Source organism: Nelusetta ayraudi, unplaced genomic scaffold, assembly GCF_046127955.1.
Source record: "Nelusetta ayraudi isolate G7.1 ecotype Tasmania unplaced genomic scaffold, CSIRO-AGI_Nayr_v1 ptg000011l, whole genome shotgun sequence".
NCBI classification, from domain to species: domain Eukaryota; kingdom Metazoa; phylum Chordata; class Actinopteri; order Tetraodontiformes; family Monacanthidae; genus Nelusetta; species Nelusetta ayraudi.
In genome coordinates this window covers 7,338,607-7,355,458 of record NW_027466061.1, presented here as the reverse complement: position 1 = coordinate 7,355,458, position 16,852 = coordinate 7,338,607, and the positions used below count along the sequence as shown (strand labels likewise).

The window sequence follows — 16,852 nt, the reverse complement described above, 5'->3', positions numbered from 1 at the left end:
TAGTCTCTGTGTTGTAGTGTTTTGGTTTTTTGTAGTGGATTTGCGCCTGCTGGGTCTTTCAGAAAAGGTCTCCATATGCTGACAGATCAGGTGAGCACACAGGTGGACTTCATTTCACTAGTTGTGTGACTTGAAGTGAATTGATTGACCCAGAACCTTTAAGGGGCTTCGTAGGGATGAAGGTTGAAAAATACCTCAATATGTCTACACAATTCATCCTGCACTCAGGGTCACGGGGTCTGCTGGGATGATCCCAACTGTCATCGGGCGAAGGGTGAACGACCCTGGACAAGTCACAAGTTCATCGCAGGGCCACATAGAAAGATAAAAAAAATTTTTTAAAAAAAGACATTCATATACCAATGGAAATTTTAGAATTCCTAATTTGCCTCACATGCATGTTTTTGCACTGGAGAACCCCTAGAGAATGCATGGAGAACATCCAAACTCCACACAGAAAGGTCCCAGGCCCAGGATTGAACCTACAACCTTCTTGCAGTGAGACAACAGGGTTATCCACTGAGCCACCGTGTCACCTCTGCATGAGATCACAACTATTCTTCTTCTGTTCTTCCTGTCAAACACTCCACAATGCCTGCGTTGATTTTGTATTTCCACCAGAGCTGCACCTCTTACCAAAAGAAATTCATTTACTTTTTTGAGACATATTAACCAGAAAGATTCACATAATACTATGAGAGATATCTTTGACAACACAACCGAGCTGTCTTCTGCCATCCATTACAAGTGCAGCAAAGGATGACAGTTCACTGTTCACTGAGCCTGATGTCTTACATGAAGTCCTCTGGGCTTCACCCCCTGAAGGCTTCGTTCAAGATCTCTTTGACTGTATGATGAGGAAAAATGAAAATCCGAGCATCAGACAGAGCATCTGACAGAGGGAAAGAGAATAAGGCTTGAGGCTCACTTCTCAGGACTCACCGTTTGAGAAGTGAGTCTTGTGAGCACCTGAACCATGGGAGGGAGCCTCAACTAGTGGATTTATAAGTTATAAACATTATAAACATCTACTTTACTTTAAGATGTTTAATGTCATCTCTCTTACTTTCTCAATATTACATTCTTGAATAACTGTTTATGTCAAATTCTTGTGCGTTTTTGTGTTCAAAATCATTGATAGAAGTGAATTTTCAAAATCTTGAGTCAACCTGGAAAACAAAGTATTTAAATATAAATATATTTAAAGTCTACCTTTATGCAAATGAAATAAACTTTCATTATATGAAATGAAGTCTGGGAAAAAAATTGTTTGTACTACTACATCATAGATATTTATATTACAATCCTTTCTTCCCTTTTACATGCGACCTGCGTTAGAAAGGCCACTCTGAGAGGTTTTTCCCACAAGGCTCCTCACTCTCAAGTTGACATCTGGGCTTTTAAGCGTTGTGTGTTGCCCCCATCCTGCGTCTCTGCACTCTCCAGCCATCGGAGGAGTAGGTGGACCACACGCTCCTCACCTTGAAGGAAACAAAGATTCTTCAGAAGGAAGACTGAAGAAAGTATTCCAAGAGTGGAGAGCACACCAAAAACTGTTTTGTTTTGTTTTTTTTCTTGTCGTGACGTGCACTGAGGATGGACTGGCCGCGGAAAAGCTGCTCTGGGTGTGTCAGTGTTGAGGATTTACCTGAGTCACTGTAGGAAAGCAAAGGTAAGGTAAACGTGATGTCTTTTAAGGCTTTGTAGCACATGTTTACAGAACTATGTGCTGTGCTGCAACCAACGCTTATTGTCTTAACAATGTATTGATTTAACAATTACATAATAGATGATATATGATGCCAATATAATATCCTTGGCAATCAAAGGTGTAACTTGATCCTTATATAGAGGTTCTATGCACTAGATATACAAAAAAATATGGTAAATGTTTGATTAAAACCTAAAATGAAAGATACTAATGATTCACAATATATTAGCAACTTTACTCCCCATTTGATTTAGATGTTAGATAGTTGTGCATCAGTGATAATTTTTTTCTACTTCTAAAGTCCGTCTGGGAAACATTGTGCAAAAACAACTACAATCACTTGGCATAGCTGGACTCCGAACGACCAAAAGCAACAGTTACATAAACTCATATGTATTGTGTCATTGCAGTTGAATTACCCACTTTGCTCTCGGCGAGCACCTCGGTTTCCAGAGTGATGCGGCTCTCCAGGGGAGGCGGCTGATTGGCTGGCTGAGCCTCAGAGCTTCAGGCTGACTGCCTGTGCGTGTGTTTTGGTTAATGATCCACCAATTAGTCACATAATGACAACAGTCCACTAAACACCTTGCAGAAGGGCGGAGGGATGGGAGCAATTGTTGCTTGGAGGTTCTGAGGGTTTTGCGTGTTGCACGCTACTTCTGGGTTTAAAGCAGCGTGTCCATCAGCTGGAGTTCTCCTGCAGATGCTCGAGTCACCACGACGACGTAGCTGCCGTGTTGACGGCCCAGGTGAGGGACCGTGGCACGCTGTCCCAGCGGCTCCTCCCTCCCCCAAGCTTGGCAGCTCCCATGACTATTGTGTGTCTTATAAGCAGCCTTATTATGTGAAACACTTTCCTCTGCTGCCACCAGAAAAGGCATGCAGGGCACATGAGTGCAGAGGGGAGCAGGTGACTACAAATGAGGCCAGAGCATGAGTGTTTGCCCCACAGAGCTGAAGAAGATGACGGGCCAGGCAGCAGAGAGGGAGCGCTCGCCGCACAATCTGTCCGTGAGGACCACCCTGGAGGAGGAGATCGAGAGGGCTGAGAGCATTCTGAGCAGGTGACTCATGCAACCACGCGTACTCCACTTTGTTAGTCATTTGAAGAGACCAAAGAAGTTTTTCTTTGAAAAAATAAATAAATAAATAAATAAATAAATAAAACGTTGGTTTTTGTGTGCGCCTCAGGGTGCCATCCGTCTGTGATGACACCTCCTCAGAGCTGCAGAGAGTCGCCGCCCTCGACCCACACGGCTGCAACTCCAGGAACTCGTTTCAACGGAGCGGAGCCGTCTCGAGGTACAACCATCACAAGCACACTCCATGCCGCGTCTGTCCTCTACACTGGGCTTTCAAAGACTGGGACTGAGAGAGTGATTCAAGTCACCTCATAAATATGCGGGAGCATAAATCACATGCCAAAGTTGTTGTTTTTTAATCTAAACATAAGAGAAAATATTGGTCAGATTTTTTTTTTCTGATACACACACTTTCAATATAAGACCAGTGAGAGAGAGAGAGAGAGAGAGAGAGAGAGAGAGAGAGAGAGAGAGAGTGCAATTGTTTGGTGTTAAGGTTAGTTATTTACCTTCAAATACGTAACAATGTGTAATGATAAATGTGGTAAAGGTCCCAAAAAGTCTCTCTAACGTCAGTCTCAAACAATAATATGTGTATCCAGTCAGTAAACTCAGCATGATTGTGTTTGTTTGGGAAGTACATTAAATCAACAGTTTCAGCAAGATCATCAAAGTGAGCAATATTTCAGGAGGCTGTAAACAGAAAGATGTGTAGAGTATTTCTTCAGAAAAATGATCGTGTCAGTTAGCTCTACTAGAGATAGAATAGAATAAAATGATACTACAGGATGTTTTCATTTCTTTGCTTAGAGGCCTTGAGGTTAATTTTTTGACTATTTTTGGAATAGACATAAAACATCTGAAAAAAAATGAGCATCCCGTATTATCTGAGAACATTTTTTCACCATTCATGAAACTTAAAAAGAAGTGAAGTTATTGCCTGTGTGCTTTTTTTCTTAAACACACATCCCTTCTGTGTCTGGTCATGTGATGTTATTACTGGAGGAGCAGTATTTGTCCAGACCGCTATTCTCGTCTCTGATGATGTTATCCATCTGTGAGCGTGTATTTAATGTTTCCAAAGAGCCTTGAGGTGTGCTGCGGCTCCGTGAAAGTGTGAGTCTGTCGTGTGTCACTGCCTCTGCCTTGTTTTCATACGCTGCATGCTGATAAAGATGTTTTCTGTTTTTGCGGCAGACTGGTGAACCTGGTGGTGAGGCTGAGGGAATGGGCTCACAGGAGTCTGCTGGAGGAGGAGGAAAGGCCCGACTCCTTCATGGAGCGCTTCCGAGGCCCCGAGCTCCGACTGGCTCCCAGCCGCGTCAGCAACACGCAGCCAGACGCCAATGGCAACAGTGCCAAAGGCTTCTTCAGGTACCTGTGCCTGATAAATCTCTGAACTTAAAAAGTTAAAAACAGCTTCAGTGTTCATCTTTTGGGATATAGATGTTTTTGAAAAATACTGAATTGATTGAATAAAAATTGGCTTTTAGGTCACAGTCATTGCTTAGATAAAGTGGCACACTACTGCATGTCTGACATCAATTTCACCTGCTATTTCTGTCTATTTCTCTCATATGACATAACTTCATGAAACAGTGATGATGATAAATGTGTTTGAATACTCAAAACATACGCAAGAATTTTTCTTATTGTGTTGCTCAATAACTCACCTCTGTTCTACAAAATATTAAAAAAATAAAAATAAAACTCTACCACTCTAGAGAAACAGAAGCCAACGCTCATGTGATCTCGATCATCAATCTGTCATCTGAAATCTCACCACACTTTCAGGAAAAAGTGGAAAATGTTTGTGGTGTCACCGTCTGATAACGCCTACTACCGCTGGCTGTTTGTCATAGCCACAGCTGTCCTGTACAACTGGTTCCTGGTCGTAGCGCGGTAATTACACAATTAGCGGTTATTATTTAAAGAGCTGCGCCCTCTACTTCCCTGGACATGGCCACTAATAAACTGGTTGCTTTCCAATCGTCAGGGCGTGTTTTGACAAGTTGCAGGTGAGCAACTACATCTGCTGGCTAGTGCTGGACTACCTGTCTGACTTGGTGTACCTCATGGACACGTGCGTCAGACTCCGCACAGGTATCTTGACCAGTGAATTTATTCCTTTTTCTAACTTCTCAAATATCCAAAGCGGTTGGAATAATGAAGCAAAACCGTGACTACACCTGCTCCAATGTGTCTGTCCTCCTCGTCTCTTGTCCCCAGGGTTTTTGGAGCAAGGTCTGCTGGTGAAGGACCATGCCAAGCTCAGGGAGAACTACGTGCGGACCCTCCAGTTCAAGCTGGACGTGCTGTCCATCCTGCCCACCGACCTGGCATACGTCTCCACCGGGATCCACACGCCACAGCTCCGCTTCAACCGGCTGCTGCGCTTCCCGCGCATGTTTGAGTTCTTTGACCGCACCGAGACGCGCACAAACTACCCCAACATCTTCCGGATTTGCAACCTGGTGCTCTACATTCTGGTCATCATTCACTGGAATGCTTGCATCTACTATGCCATCTCCAAGTCTCTGGGGTTTGGCTCAGACACTTGGGTGTTCCCGAACATCTCCAAACCGGAGTATTCCTCCCTGACTCGCAGTTACGTCTACTGTCTGTACTGGTCAACTCTCACCCTCACCACCATCGGGGAGATGCCGGCACCGGTGCGCGATGAAGAGTACCTGTTTGTCGTCTTTGACTTTCTCGTTGGGGTGCTGATTTTCGCCACAATCGTTGGCAACGTCGGCTCCATGATCGCCAACATGAACGCCACGCGCGCCGAGTTCCAAGCTCGGATTGACGCCATCAAACACTACATGCACTTCCGCAAAGTCAGCAGGGAGCTGGAGACACGCGTCATCAAGTGGTTCGACTACCTTTGGACCAACAAGAAAGCGGTGGACGAGCAGGAGGTGCTCAAGAACCTGCCCAACAAGCTGCGCGCTGAGATTGCCATCAACGTACATCTGGAGACCCTGAAAAAAGTTCGGATTTTTCAAGATTGCGAGGCAGGACTGCTGGTGGAGTTGGTGCTCAAGCTGCGGCCTCAGGTCTTTAGTCCGGGAGACTACATCTGCAGGAAAGGAGACATAGGGAAGGAGATGTATATCATTAAGGAGGGGAAGCTGGCAGTGGTGGCCGACGATGGGGTCACACAGTACGCTCTCCTCACCGACGGCAGCTGCTTCGGGGAAATCAGCATCCTGAACATCAAAGGTAGTTCAGTTGAGTTCAGTTGAGTTCAGTGTTTATTTTCCCCTGGCGGAAATTAGTTTTGCAGCAAGATGAACAATAAAGACAGAGCGCAACAACAATCCCAAATAACACAATAAAACAGTAAACAAGCAGCGAGAGCAAGGAATGATATTTCAAACCACAATTGCATAGTAGACAAAAAATGCTAAGTACATATAAAGAGGTATTTGAATATAAGCCCTGCAGAGAGCTATATTGCAATCAAGCCTATTGATGGCACTACAGATAAAAGAGACAAGGAATGTTTTGGTTTGCCTAACAGACACTCTGAAGTGCCAATCAGAAGGGTGGAGCTCACTTTGGAGTGGGTGGTTCTGGGGGTCCAGAATGGCATCCCTAAGGATGTGTAAATAAGATTTCTGAGAGCTTTGTCTGGTTGCTCCTAGAAATCGTGCTTGAAATTTTAACAATCAAGTCTGTTCTTATTTACCACATTTTCAGATCAAGTGATAAAACAAAAGATAAAAACAGACTGAATGAAGCTCTTATAGACTAGAGAATTGTTGGACCAATTTAACGGTAGCGTTGACATGGGATTCTAAAGAGCTATAGCCTGATATTTGTAGTGATCTGTTAAGTCAATGTCAGCACCTTTTATCACAGCAAACAGTGGTGGAGATTTTCTCAAATAAATGATCATATCTTTGGTTTTTGTCACAAGGTAGTAAAATGGGGAACCGGCGAACGGCCAACATTCGCAGCTTGGGCTACTCTGACCTCTTCTGCCTCTCCAAGGATGACTTGATGGAGGCGGTGACTGAGTATCCAGACGCCAAGAGGGTCCTGGAGGAGAGGGGCCGCGAGATCCTGATGAAGGAGGGTTTGCTGGACGAGAACGCAGAGGGCGGCGTGCTGCAGAAAGAGGACACGGAGGAGAAGGTGGAGAGGCTGGAGTCCTCGCTGGATATCCTGCAGACTCGCTTCACCCGCTTGCTCACCGAATACACACACACCCAACAGCGGCTCAAGCAGCGCATCACTCTGCTGGAGCGCCAGCTGAACCAGACCGACTGCGGCGCTGACGCACCAGAGGAGGTATATGCAAATGTAGAGATGGCCGGTGAAGATTGGGGACTTCTCGCACGGACAGCTGGGTCTCCACACAGGAACAGTGTCCAAGCAGAGAGAAGTCGCCCAACGTCAAAGCAATAAATCCACCACCAGAGGAGATCGACACCTTTCCAACTTAACTGGGACGGTGACTGAAAGCGATGCCCTTTCAGTCTTTTTTTTTTTGACAATGCCAAAACCAGTGAACTGAATGTGTGTTTTTCATGTTGGACTTTGAGAGACTTCCAATGACCGAGCAAATCGAGGTTTGGTGATTTAATTCCTCATTTTTAAAATAAATAAATAAAGCAAATCATCATAGGTGAGCTTTCGCACTTCCCCTTTTACGTTGTTGGTTGTTAGTGTTCTGTAAACACCTTGAGTTCCCTCAGCACGGGTTCCCAGCACTCTCTTTACTGTGTTATGCTCTGGGCCTGTATTCTTCCTGGCTCCAGGGGACTGGCGTCCCAGCAGAGATGACAGGAGGTGATTGAGTTGGTGCACACAAACAGTTATTTTCCAGGTAAGACATACAAGGATAAGCCCCAGACAAAATACCTCTCCCATGTGTTGCATTTTATGATTTTACAGATGTGAGATACTTCTTTGCCAACAAAATTCAAGTTGCCTGACTCATGTTAAAAGACTGATCCCCCTCTGTGTTCAGTTCCCTAAACTACTGAGCAGCAGGCCCACTTTGTGAAGTGAAGGAACCAGGGATTTTCCACTTATTAAGCCTTTGCATTCCGGGATACAACTCAACCATATGAGTAGGGCTGATAAGCTCAGCAAGAACAATGTCAGCAAGGCCAAACTGAGTGGAGTAAAAAGCAAGGATGCAAAAACGCCTCCTGCCCTCCAAAAGAGAGGGTAAGATCAAGACCAACCTACTACACTGGACTGTGACATTACATTTCTGACAGAAAGAAAACATAGACAGCACCTGATTCACGATTGGTTTTTCATTTTCATAAAATCCTTTTAAGAATACACCAATAAGTTGATTTATGCAAATGTGGGAAAAACATTTTTGCCATTTTTCATGGCAAACCCTCTTTTTTGTTGTTTTTTTTTTAAAAGAAAAAAGAAAGAAAGAAAAGAAATGTCTGAAAATAACCTCAGGTTTTTGTCTTGCACTCGTGACTCCAGTGAAGCAGCCTCACATGACGATTTTGAGGGTTAGGGAAGACTCTTTAGATCAGATTGAAGTGACTTGGTGCTCTTGCAGATGTAACCCCACACTGCAGGTGTGGTTTCTGATTTGAGATGAGTTACACTGCACTGCAGTCAGCTGTAATGGGTCAACATGGAACGTAGCAAAAACATTCATGGCGTGCTGCAGTTTATACCTGTGAAGTGTCTCCAACAACGCTCGCAGCAACGCAACCTAGAGCTTTGGTTGACATACAGAAGAAAGATGAAGCAGGCAAACAGTTTGAGTACTTAATGGGTTATCAAGCATGACGTCAGTGGAAACGCTGGTCGTTTGCCCTTTAGTATAAACAAGATGTGGGTTCACTCAATCCTTGCAGCGCTCTTCCCCTTTCCAACCTCGATCTTAAAAAGCATTGTCTCAATAAACAGTATAATAGCAGGACACGGGACCCTTCTAAACATTATATCGCAATATTACTAGCCTAGCATTTAAATTAACTTCATTTTGTCTTTTTATTCTAGTTTTGTTACTTTCACTGAGATCCCCCCTCCCTGTGCTTTTTCTGTTAGTTTGCAGTGGGACGGGCTCAGTTGAGGAGAGAGGTGACAGGCTTACAGTGCAGACATCAATCAGCAACAAAGCACATTCAAACAAGAGTTGGACAACAGGTGCTCTAACCATTTGCCAATTCCAATCTGACATCTTTGTATACGTGCTTTGTTTTATTTTCATGTAGTCAGAAATGGTTCATGTGGGATTTTGTGCCTCTATTAGAAACAGTGACAGAGGAAGTGAAAGTCGGCCACTTGCCGTGTGGGTAAAGTTACTGCGCCGTCTTTTCCACTTGGCTTCTATCAGCACATGGCTGTTGGCTCGGTGAAACTTGCTCAACAGGTGCACAGAAATATGCTGTGCCCCCTTCTCACACACACACACACACACACACACACACACACACACACACACACACACACACACACACACACACACACACACACACACACACACACACACACACACACACACACACACACACACACACACTTCCCCCACCCCCACCCCTAAACATTTGCTACAGTGTGTCGTGTGCAGAGCAGCTGGTGCAAAGTCCAACGGCCTTGTCCTCAGAGAAGCTACGAGAAACAAGGGGAATATGGACCATCTTTGAACTAAATATGTGCAAAGTAAACATGAACCTTAAAAACGTTGGTCGAAAGGAGAAAAAAACACGTTACAACTCCTTCTTTTAAATATAACTATATTGTTCATACTGTAACAGCTTGCAAACCGTATCTGAAAATCAAATAGCATCAGCTGCTTCATTCTTAATGTGACACCCGATCACTAGGACTCATCGCACAGAGTAATTAATCTACGTTTAATACAAAGTATGACAGCAAAGGTACAATGCATCGTTGTTCTTGCAATGGATGACTTAATCATCGCCGTGGAGGAGAAGGTAACACGACTTTTCCCATCATTACTGTGATTGAATATGAATATGAATATATAAAGGTGACTGTTGAAAGACCGCCTCATGTTGACTGCGGTGTGATTGGCTGAGAGTGTCTGACGGGACAAAATGAAAACTATGTCTAGCGCATTCGCATGTGCAGGCTGTGCTTCGGTCCGTCCACGCGCTCCAGCTTCTCAAAGTGTTTCCTGGCATTTCGAATGTTGATGAGAGTGGCAGCAGATGCTAGGAGACAAAAGATACGTATGGTTTTGATGATGCTTCAGAGTTTTGCAAAATCAACAGGGCAAAACTTAGCCTTTGCTACTTACGAATAGACGGATCAGACATGATGACCATGACATAAGTGTTGGAGGTGAAGACGTCGATGAAGGCCGCAAAGTTGGAGTTCCGCACTTCCATGCTTTGGAAAGAGGCTGCAAGTTTGCTGGGATGAAAAAGGGTGTTGAAAAATTAAAGAATGGCTTTTAAAAAAAATACATAAAAATTGTATTGCGTGGAGAGACGTCAATATTCTATAGACGGAACCTACCTACAACTGAGTTTGAACTGTTTGATTATGTTACTGATCTTCTCAAATCGGTGAGCGTCGCGCTGCTCTTTGCACTGATAGTGGGAGATGACCTGCATTCACAGAGCACCATAAACAAACAAACTTTGACGAGCCCATTCTGATTGCTTTATCATCGGCACGTGGCTGTTCTCACCAGGAAAGTGGCTCTCTCAAACAGAAGCACTTCATCTGCCTCGATGATCTGTGCAAAATTCCTCAGGTTTGTCTCCAGTTGTTGGACATTTGGGATAAGCTGGTACACTATGCTAGACCAGGCCTGTGAAGACGAGATTGAAAATAAATTCAATTCGATTTTGTCATTACGCATCCATGAATATGACCGCTTTAATGTCTGAACCTTATAGAGAGTTTCATCCCAGATTGATGTCCTGAAGCATGTACAAGCTAACGGTCTAGACAGTCTCTTCAGGTCTTCTTCTCGCTCCTTAAAGATCTGTTGCAGCAACATAAACACTCAAATAATACTCAGGAAAGTGACAAGGCAGGCATCACAACAATACGAAATACTAATGAATTAATAACATACAAGCATCAACTAGCACATGACGTTAGAAGTTTGAATTCAAATGAAGCATAAAGCAACGAAATAGTAGCATTTCAATTGACACAGTAGATGTGAACATGTCTTATGTCCAGTGTTTTCCACGTGAGACAGCAAACAGAGACTCAATAGGCAGAAGTGTGGGCAGTAGTACTCTTATTTAAGGCTTACCACATCTCTCTGGTCTTCCTGCACCAGATCCATTTTATGAACAAGGCAAAATACTTTAGCATCAGGTGAGTTTTGCAGAATGGCCTCAAGACACGACTGGTAGTAGTGCATGTCTTTCTCCAGCTCGCGACTCTCAACGTCGAATACGTAAATAAGCACTTCCACATTTCTGAAAATATTGTCCCTCTGGCTGGTGAAGTAGTTCTCCATGAATGTGTCCTGTCTGATTGGCATGAGAAGCACAGAGTCGCCTTCAACAAAGAGTTTCAGGTCTGGTAACAATTTGCAAAGTTGGATAAAGCAAGAAAATAATGCATGGATATACTTTACCCTCCGCAGTCCCACAGGTTTAGAACCAAATTGCCAAGGAACCGCACATGGGAGTGCTCCACGTCAACTAAAAATATATTTTTTAAAGTTATTAAAGATAAATAAATGATTAAATTAAAAACAGCTTGGATTACAGGGTCATCTTTGTGCTTACTCGTAGCTCCGAGGCGGCGTGTGTCCCGAGCTATGTAATTGGCAAAGATGATTGATCTCATACTGGTCTTTCCAGACCCACTTTTCCCCATCAGTAACACCTGAAATAAAGGGAGTGAAAAAGATGGGAAAGTCTAAGTTAATATCTCTCTCTGGCTCTGAAAAATGGAAGAAATACGTATTGAAAGAAATTTGCCATAATGCAGTATGAATTCTTACGATTATATCGAGGGTGTTGTTATTTCATTGTCAGGATTTTCTTGTTCTGATATTGTGTTTGGACACTAGGTGTCGTAAGGCTAGTCACGTGATTTAGCAATATCAAACAAAGTAATAATAATTAAAACAAAAACAAAAAAACAACAACATGATTTCAACTTATGTCACTTCATCCACAACCACATTTAAATAAATAGCACATTTTACAAAAGCACGCAATACACACCAAGATATCTTAAGTCAATGTGCTGTCAACATGCACTGTATTAGTGCTGTTGTAGATATCAAGAGTTGTCAAGAGTAACGACGTGTTTAGCGTCCAGTTTACCTTTTTCTTCATTGCTGTGCTTGACATCACCCCCAGAAAGCACGATGTTAAGTACTTCTCCTCAATGCCAGTCAGATGGGTTCACTGTATCTGCAGCAGCTCCTCTCGTTCTCTCCTTCCGCTACAAAAAAAAGCAAATATTTTTCACCTAGCTGCCACTTGGCCCCAATGAGGAAGATTTCCAATAAAGCCACAAAAATATGTTTCGACGCTTACACGAAAAGTCCGTACAAATGTAAATGTCTTTAAGGTGTATATTCATCGATATGTGTGAGTTTAAAGACGTAACCAATTCACTTTTTCTAAATTCCAAATCAACATCGTAGCTGATGCTAAGCAATTAGCACGACAATCTGTCTTCATGTATGTCGGGTGCCATAGCCGAGCTAAAGGGCTATAACGGCTAGCTACCTAAGACAAAAAGTCAGATGTGTGTCGTCGACTCACCCCAGAAGGACACTGTCACTATTAAACCGAAGAAATACGCGTAAACATCGGTTTCTGTTCTGAAAATAAAAGCGTTGCATGCATTACTTAGTCAAAATCAGTCGAGGAAGTCAGGATCAGCTGCTTCCTGTTTACGACAAAGTCACCTGACTTGTCAACATGACGTTTCAGTCCTCGGTTTTGTCTGACAGGTAACGGCGCGTCAGTTCTCAGATTAGTTTTTTTTTTTCTTTTCTGTTTATTCCGAAGTTTTGCCAAAGGCAGAAGTGAAATAAAACAAGAAAGTAAAGCAAATGGGCATTCAGTCAATATGGACGTACTCAAATTTGATGACTAATTAAAAAAAATAAAAATAAAAATAAAAAAATATTAAGAAGCCTCAAAATCAAAGTAGATAATACATATTCTACCTTCAACGCCAAAAACAAAATCAGAATGGACCAGTGAAAAATTTGTGCTACATGTGAATAGCATAAATTAAGTGTAATTTAAGGTTGTCATACAGCTCAATGACTGCCTGATGACAACAATATGGGAAGGCTCACTGAGCCTTAACATTAATTGAGAAGATGCTGCTTATTTCTTCTTTGATTGACGTATTAAGTATTACAGATAATTAAGACATCTGTGAATAAGATATATATATATATGTGTGTGTGTGTGTGTGTGTGTGTGTATATATATATATATATATATACATATATATATATATATATATATATATATATATACATATATATATATATATATACACATATATATATATACACACACACACACACACACACACACACACACACACACACACACATATAAAATTGTATAAATCATCATGCATATCTTTTGAGTTTGAAAATATATTTTATAAAATGCATTTTACAAATTTGAATTTATGGAGTGGTTTACAATGCCAGATTACTTGACAGTTTATATCTCTACAGGTCAATATAAAGAGAATCGAATAATTACTCTGTTGTACATTCGCAGAAATAACCCTTACTAATTTATTTATTGTTGGCTGTTGTTGTGTTTTAAAATCTAAAATACATTGTATGTCTGAGTGGCAGAATAACAGAATGAAAAAAATGACTTATTATTTTACTTACTAAGATACAAATTGTAACCCCTTCCCAAATTCTTTATTAAAATTTGAATGACATCCAGACAAAAACAATAATCTGGCACAAGGACAGAGGTAAAAGAGAACATAGAACAAAAATAGACACCATCAACAAGGGAGGTCTTTAAATGCTGATACAGTGAGAAAGAAATACACAAATCTTCAATGTGACCATGCACATATGCATTCATATCAAAATTTAAACCCTTTACTGAATTTCTAAACCATTTAATCAGCTTTGTTGTGTGTACATAATATAAACCAATCAAGCAATAGATCATCCTTATTGTTAATATGTTCTTTCTGAGAAATAGGTACATAGGCAGCCCCTTTGTTGGGTAATATAAAGTTTTTCAAAGGTTATCATCAACACAGAACCAAAAAAAGCCATCGTCTGCACAACAAGAACGCAGCATCTCCTTGATATAGACCCTTGGGATGCAAAGAAGAGGAGAGTCTTCATGTATCTTATAGCTGTTTGGGACCAATATTCAGGTGGTGTACATGGATTCTGTGGTGCCAGTACATTGCTGTCATCCTCTACACTTGATCTCTGAGTCTGCACAGTCTTTGGGATAGTTCATCCTTTGGAAAGCAGCAAGTAGAAACAAACATTAACAGGATGAAGTATTCCTTTTCACATGGATAAATCAACATATTAAGAATTTGCTTTGATTACAAGCAACAAGGTGGTGTTGACTTTTCTTTAAATATTATGTTAATCTAAAATACACTGTTCATCTAGAACTGCTGAGTGTGTTTATTTACCTGCTCTGCAGAAGCTACACTGGCACCCACTGATCCAGTCTGACCCTGAGGGAGCTCCATGTTCAGGTCCAGTCTAAACAAAAAACACAGTTTGTGTACATAATGTAATATCACTGTAGAGAAAATATAATATGTATGCTATATAAACAACAGCAATCCATGCATTAACCAATGCAATTAAATATGAATGCAAATGAAACACATCAAGGATTTCACATTTTTCTGCACAGAATGTCGAGACAACAAATAAAAATGTTACCCTGCTTCATCCGCCATCTCATGCAGCAATGAGTCTACTTGGCCCTGAAATAGAAAATGAGCAGTGAAAAGGTTTGTGTTTCTGAAAACACATAAGACAAAAGGTAAGTGCACGAGTGAAGCAGAGGTACGAAGTACCTGAGGCGTCATGAGTGTTGTGGTGCTGCCCATCGCCTCTTCCATTTGGTTCGTCTGAACGTCAAGCGTTTCGAACTGACGCTCAAATTTGTCCATAAGACAAGAGATCTAAAAACAAAGAAAATTCTTTCAAATTTAACTAGACTCATTTATTTCGACAGAGTATATATACTACACCCTTACCTTTTCCAGATTCATGCTCTTTAGAGTGGCATCCATGCCTCTCACAACTCCACCCATGGACTTTGTGACCTAAGAGACAAAAAATATCAAAGACAAAATGTCCTAAGCTGCAAATGACTTCAGAAAACTATTATTATGTTATTTTTGTCTGTGATATCTTTAGGTTACATAATAAAGCATAGCCCGATGCTGAGTATATACCTGGTTCATTGTGACTGCAGTTTGGACCCTTGCCGCCACAGCATCCACCCGGGCACTCATTCGCAGGTAATTAACTGATTGAGTCTTCTGTCTGATGGCGTTCTCTGCATGTATCCTAGCCACTTCCATATTCCCCTTCTGAATAGCCTAAAAAAGACACAAAGGTGTACATTAAAAATTGCTAGTAGCAAACAACACCATTAGGACTTGTTGATATAAATGTCATGTTACCTACTTTCTTAACTTTAGCCTTCTCTGACTTTTCTTCTTTTTCACATTTCTTTGAATTCCTCTGAAGATCTTTAGCAGCGAACTTCAAATTGAAGAGATGGTCTAGATTAAGAAGTTAAAGAGCAAACCCAAAACAAAAACAGGTATCTACGAGCAGATTTACACTGTTTCATTTTCTACAATTTTCTCCTGCACTGCGGGCGGTGATGTGGCTGTCCCAGCCATGGCCTGGCAAAAGGCGGGAAATGCCCTGGAGAAGTCAGCAGTTTATAGCAGGGCCACATGGAAAGAAACAATTATTATTACCATTCACACCTATGGACACAATATGGAGAACATACATACATATACATATATATATATATATATATATATATATATATATATATATATATATATATATATATATATATATCCCCAACATTGAGTTGGAGATTCAGGTCGGGTAGAAAATCTCAGTTGTAGTGAGATGAGTAAGTATTTTCGTCACTCCTAGAGGAGGGTGGAGCGTTTGTGCCATTTCTGGCTCTTACAAATTGCCATTGTGCTGTTGCCATTAATGCTGTCACACATTGCTTGATTATCAGCAACGATCAACCAGATACTAAGAAGTTCACGAATTACCATCCATTGATTTGATTGGAAGTAGTTGTTTCTCTGGAGGCAGAGATGACGAGACACTACCTTCCTACAATCTATATATTTTTTATATGAAAACATGACCATATTTTTAATTATCACCCAAGTACAAGAAGCCGTCGTTTAAAAGTAGCACTGTGTTTCCCTGAAACGTAGATCACAGTCATAAATGTTACGTAAGTGCGATTGTTGATGCACTTTGCTGTTGTTGTTATTACCAAAAACGAGACAAGCAAGAGAGAGAATCACAACAATTGAAACATTCCCATCGTTAACTTCTCTTTAAATGTCATTTTGGTAAGATTCTTTCCACACTGTTGAATCAAGGTGTCAGTTGTCGCATACCCCTAGCCTGTTAGCATGAAGCCGAAGCTCCAGAGGCCTTAAACCCAGTTCCGCCCCATTTTATGTTTAATTCCTCGAAATGTTATGGTCGAGTAAAGGTAATTAATAAAACAAAACGCTCTCAACATGTTTTCTAGCTGCCCCACTTCGACAATGTTTGAAAGGTCTACGACTAAAACAAACAAACAAACAAAAACCTCACCAGTGTCGTCATAACATTATGTTCGTTCCGTCGGCGCTTCAGGTTTTGACACTTACAGCGTGACGCCTTCCTCGCCACTCTGACAAATAAAGGATACTGTCCATTTTCGGCATCTTGACTCAACTTTTGGGACGTTCGATGAACGTAAAAACAAAAACACAGAGGCTTTCCGCGGAAAAAAAACACTTCAGAACTCGGGGTTTCTGTCTGGGCGATCTGCACTTCCGCACATAATAAGAATGGCGTCACTGTCACGTGACAACGGCA

The 16,852-nt window shown here is 41.7% G+C and overlaps 3 protein-coding genes across 5 annotated transcripts; 1 reads left to right on the top strand and 2 right to left on the bottom strand.

Moving 5' to 3' along the window:
• Window positions 1-2,601: 2,601 nt before the first annotated feature.
• Window positions 2,602-7,638, top strand: LOC142884603 (cyclic nucleotide-gated cation channel-like). The gene is made up of 7 exons (XM_076020364.1): window positions 2,602-2,775; window positions 2,903-3,013; window positions 3,991-4,167; window positions 4,588-4,695; window positions 4,790-4,896; window positions 5,023-6,018; window positions 6,719-7,638. Exons 1-7 carry the CDS (start codon window positions 2,645-2,647, stop codon window positions 7,207-7,209), a joined length of 2,121 nt encoding a protein of 706 aa, XP_075876479.1. The 5' UTR covers window positions 2,602-2,644; the 3' UTR covers window positions 7,210-7,638.
• Window positions 7,639-9,504: 1,866 nt separating this feature from the next.
• rraga (Ras-related GTP binding A) lies at window positions 9,505-12,657 on the bottom strand. Of its 3 annotated transcripts, XM_076020362.1 has the most exons (10): window positions 12,501-12,656; window positions 12,054-12,174; window positions 11,508-11,607; window positions 11,354-11,420; window positions 11,024-11,246; window positions 10,649-10,744; window positions 10,445-10,567; window positions 10,270-10,361; window positions 10,049-10,164; window positions 9,505-9,962 (listed from the first exon to the last, which is right to left on the bottom strand). In XM_076020362.1, exons 2-10 carry the CDS (start codon window positions 12,078-12,080, stop codon window positions 9,859-9,861), a joined length of 948 nt encoding a protein of 315 aa, XP_075876477.1. In that variant the 5' UTR covers window positions 12,081-12,174; window positions 12,501-12,656; the 3' UTR covers window positions 9,505-9,858. The 3 variants fall into 3 exon arrangements, with proteins under 3 accessions (XP_075876477.1, XP_075876475.1, XP_075876476.1); XM_076020360.1 differs by having other exon boundaries at window positions 11,354-11,607; window positions 12,501-12,657; XM_076020361.1 differs by having other exon boundaries at window positions 11,354-11,607; window positions 12,588-12,620.
• A 1,073-nt stretch (window positions 12,658-13,730) lies between these two features.
• Window positions 13,731-16,841, bottom strand: chmp1b (charged multivesicular body protein 1B). Its single transcript, XM_076020363.1, has 8 exons — window positions 16,683-16,841; window positions 15,404-15,501; window positions 15,169-15,315; window positions 14,968-15,036; window positions 14,785-14,892; window positions 14,648-14,691; window positions 14,389-14,461; window positions 13,731-14,205 (listed from the first exon to the last, which is right to left on the bottom strand). The coding sequence occupies exons 1-8, from the start codon at window positions 16,696-16,698 to the stop codon at window positions 14,161-14,163; spliced, it is 600 nt and encodes a 199-aa protein (XP_075876478.1). The 5' UTR covers window positions 16,699-16,841; the 3' UTR covers window positions 13,731-14,160.
• Window positions 16,842-16,852: the final 11 nt, after the last annotated feature.

Excerpts from the sequence above, each read along its gene's own strand:
- chmp1b (XM_076020363.1), bottom strand. Across the intron at positions 14,462-14,647 it reads GAGATGGCGGATGAAGCAGG|ACTGGACCTGAACATGGAGC; the intron begins GTAACATTTTTA and ends TTTTTTGTTTAG. Across the intron at positions 14,206-14,388 it reads GTGTAGCTTCTGCAGAGCAG|GATGAACTATCCCAAAGACT; the intron begins GTAAATAAACAC and ends TGCTTTCCAAAG.
- rraga (XM_076020360.1), bottom strand. The coding sequence starts at position 12,080 with ATGTCAAGCACAGCAATGAAGAAAAAG. Across the intron at positions 10,568-10,648 it reads GGGATGAAACTCTCTATAAG|GCCTGGTCTAGCATAGTGTA; the intron begins GTTCAGACATTA and ends TCGTCTTCACAG. Across the intron at positions 9,963-10,048 it reads CATGTCTGATCCGTCTATTC|CATCTGCTGCCACTCTCATC; the intron begins GTAAGTAGCAAA and ends TTTGTCTCCTAG.
- LOC142884603 (XM_076020364.1), top strand. The coding sequence starts at position 2,645 with ATGAGTGTTTGCCCCACAGAGCTGAAGAAGATGACGGGCCAGGCAGCA. Across the intron at positions 4,168-4,587 it reads AGTGCCAAAGGCTTCTTCAG|GAAAAAGTGGAAAATGTTTG; the intron begins GTACCTGTGCCT and ends CCACACTTTCAG. Across the intron at positions 4,897-5,022 it reads GTGCGTCAGACTCCGCACAG|GGTTTTTGGAGCAAGGTCTG; the intron begins GTATCTTGACCA and ends TCTTGTCCCCAG.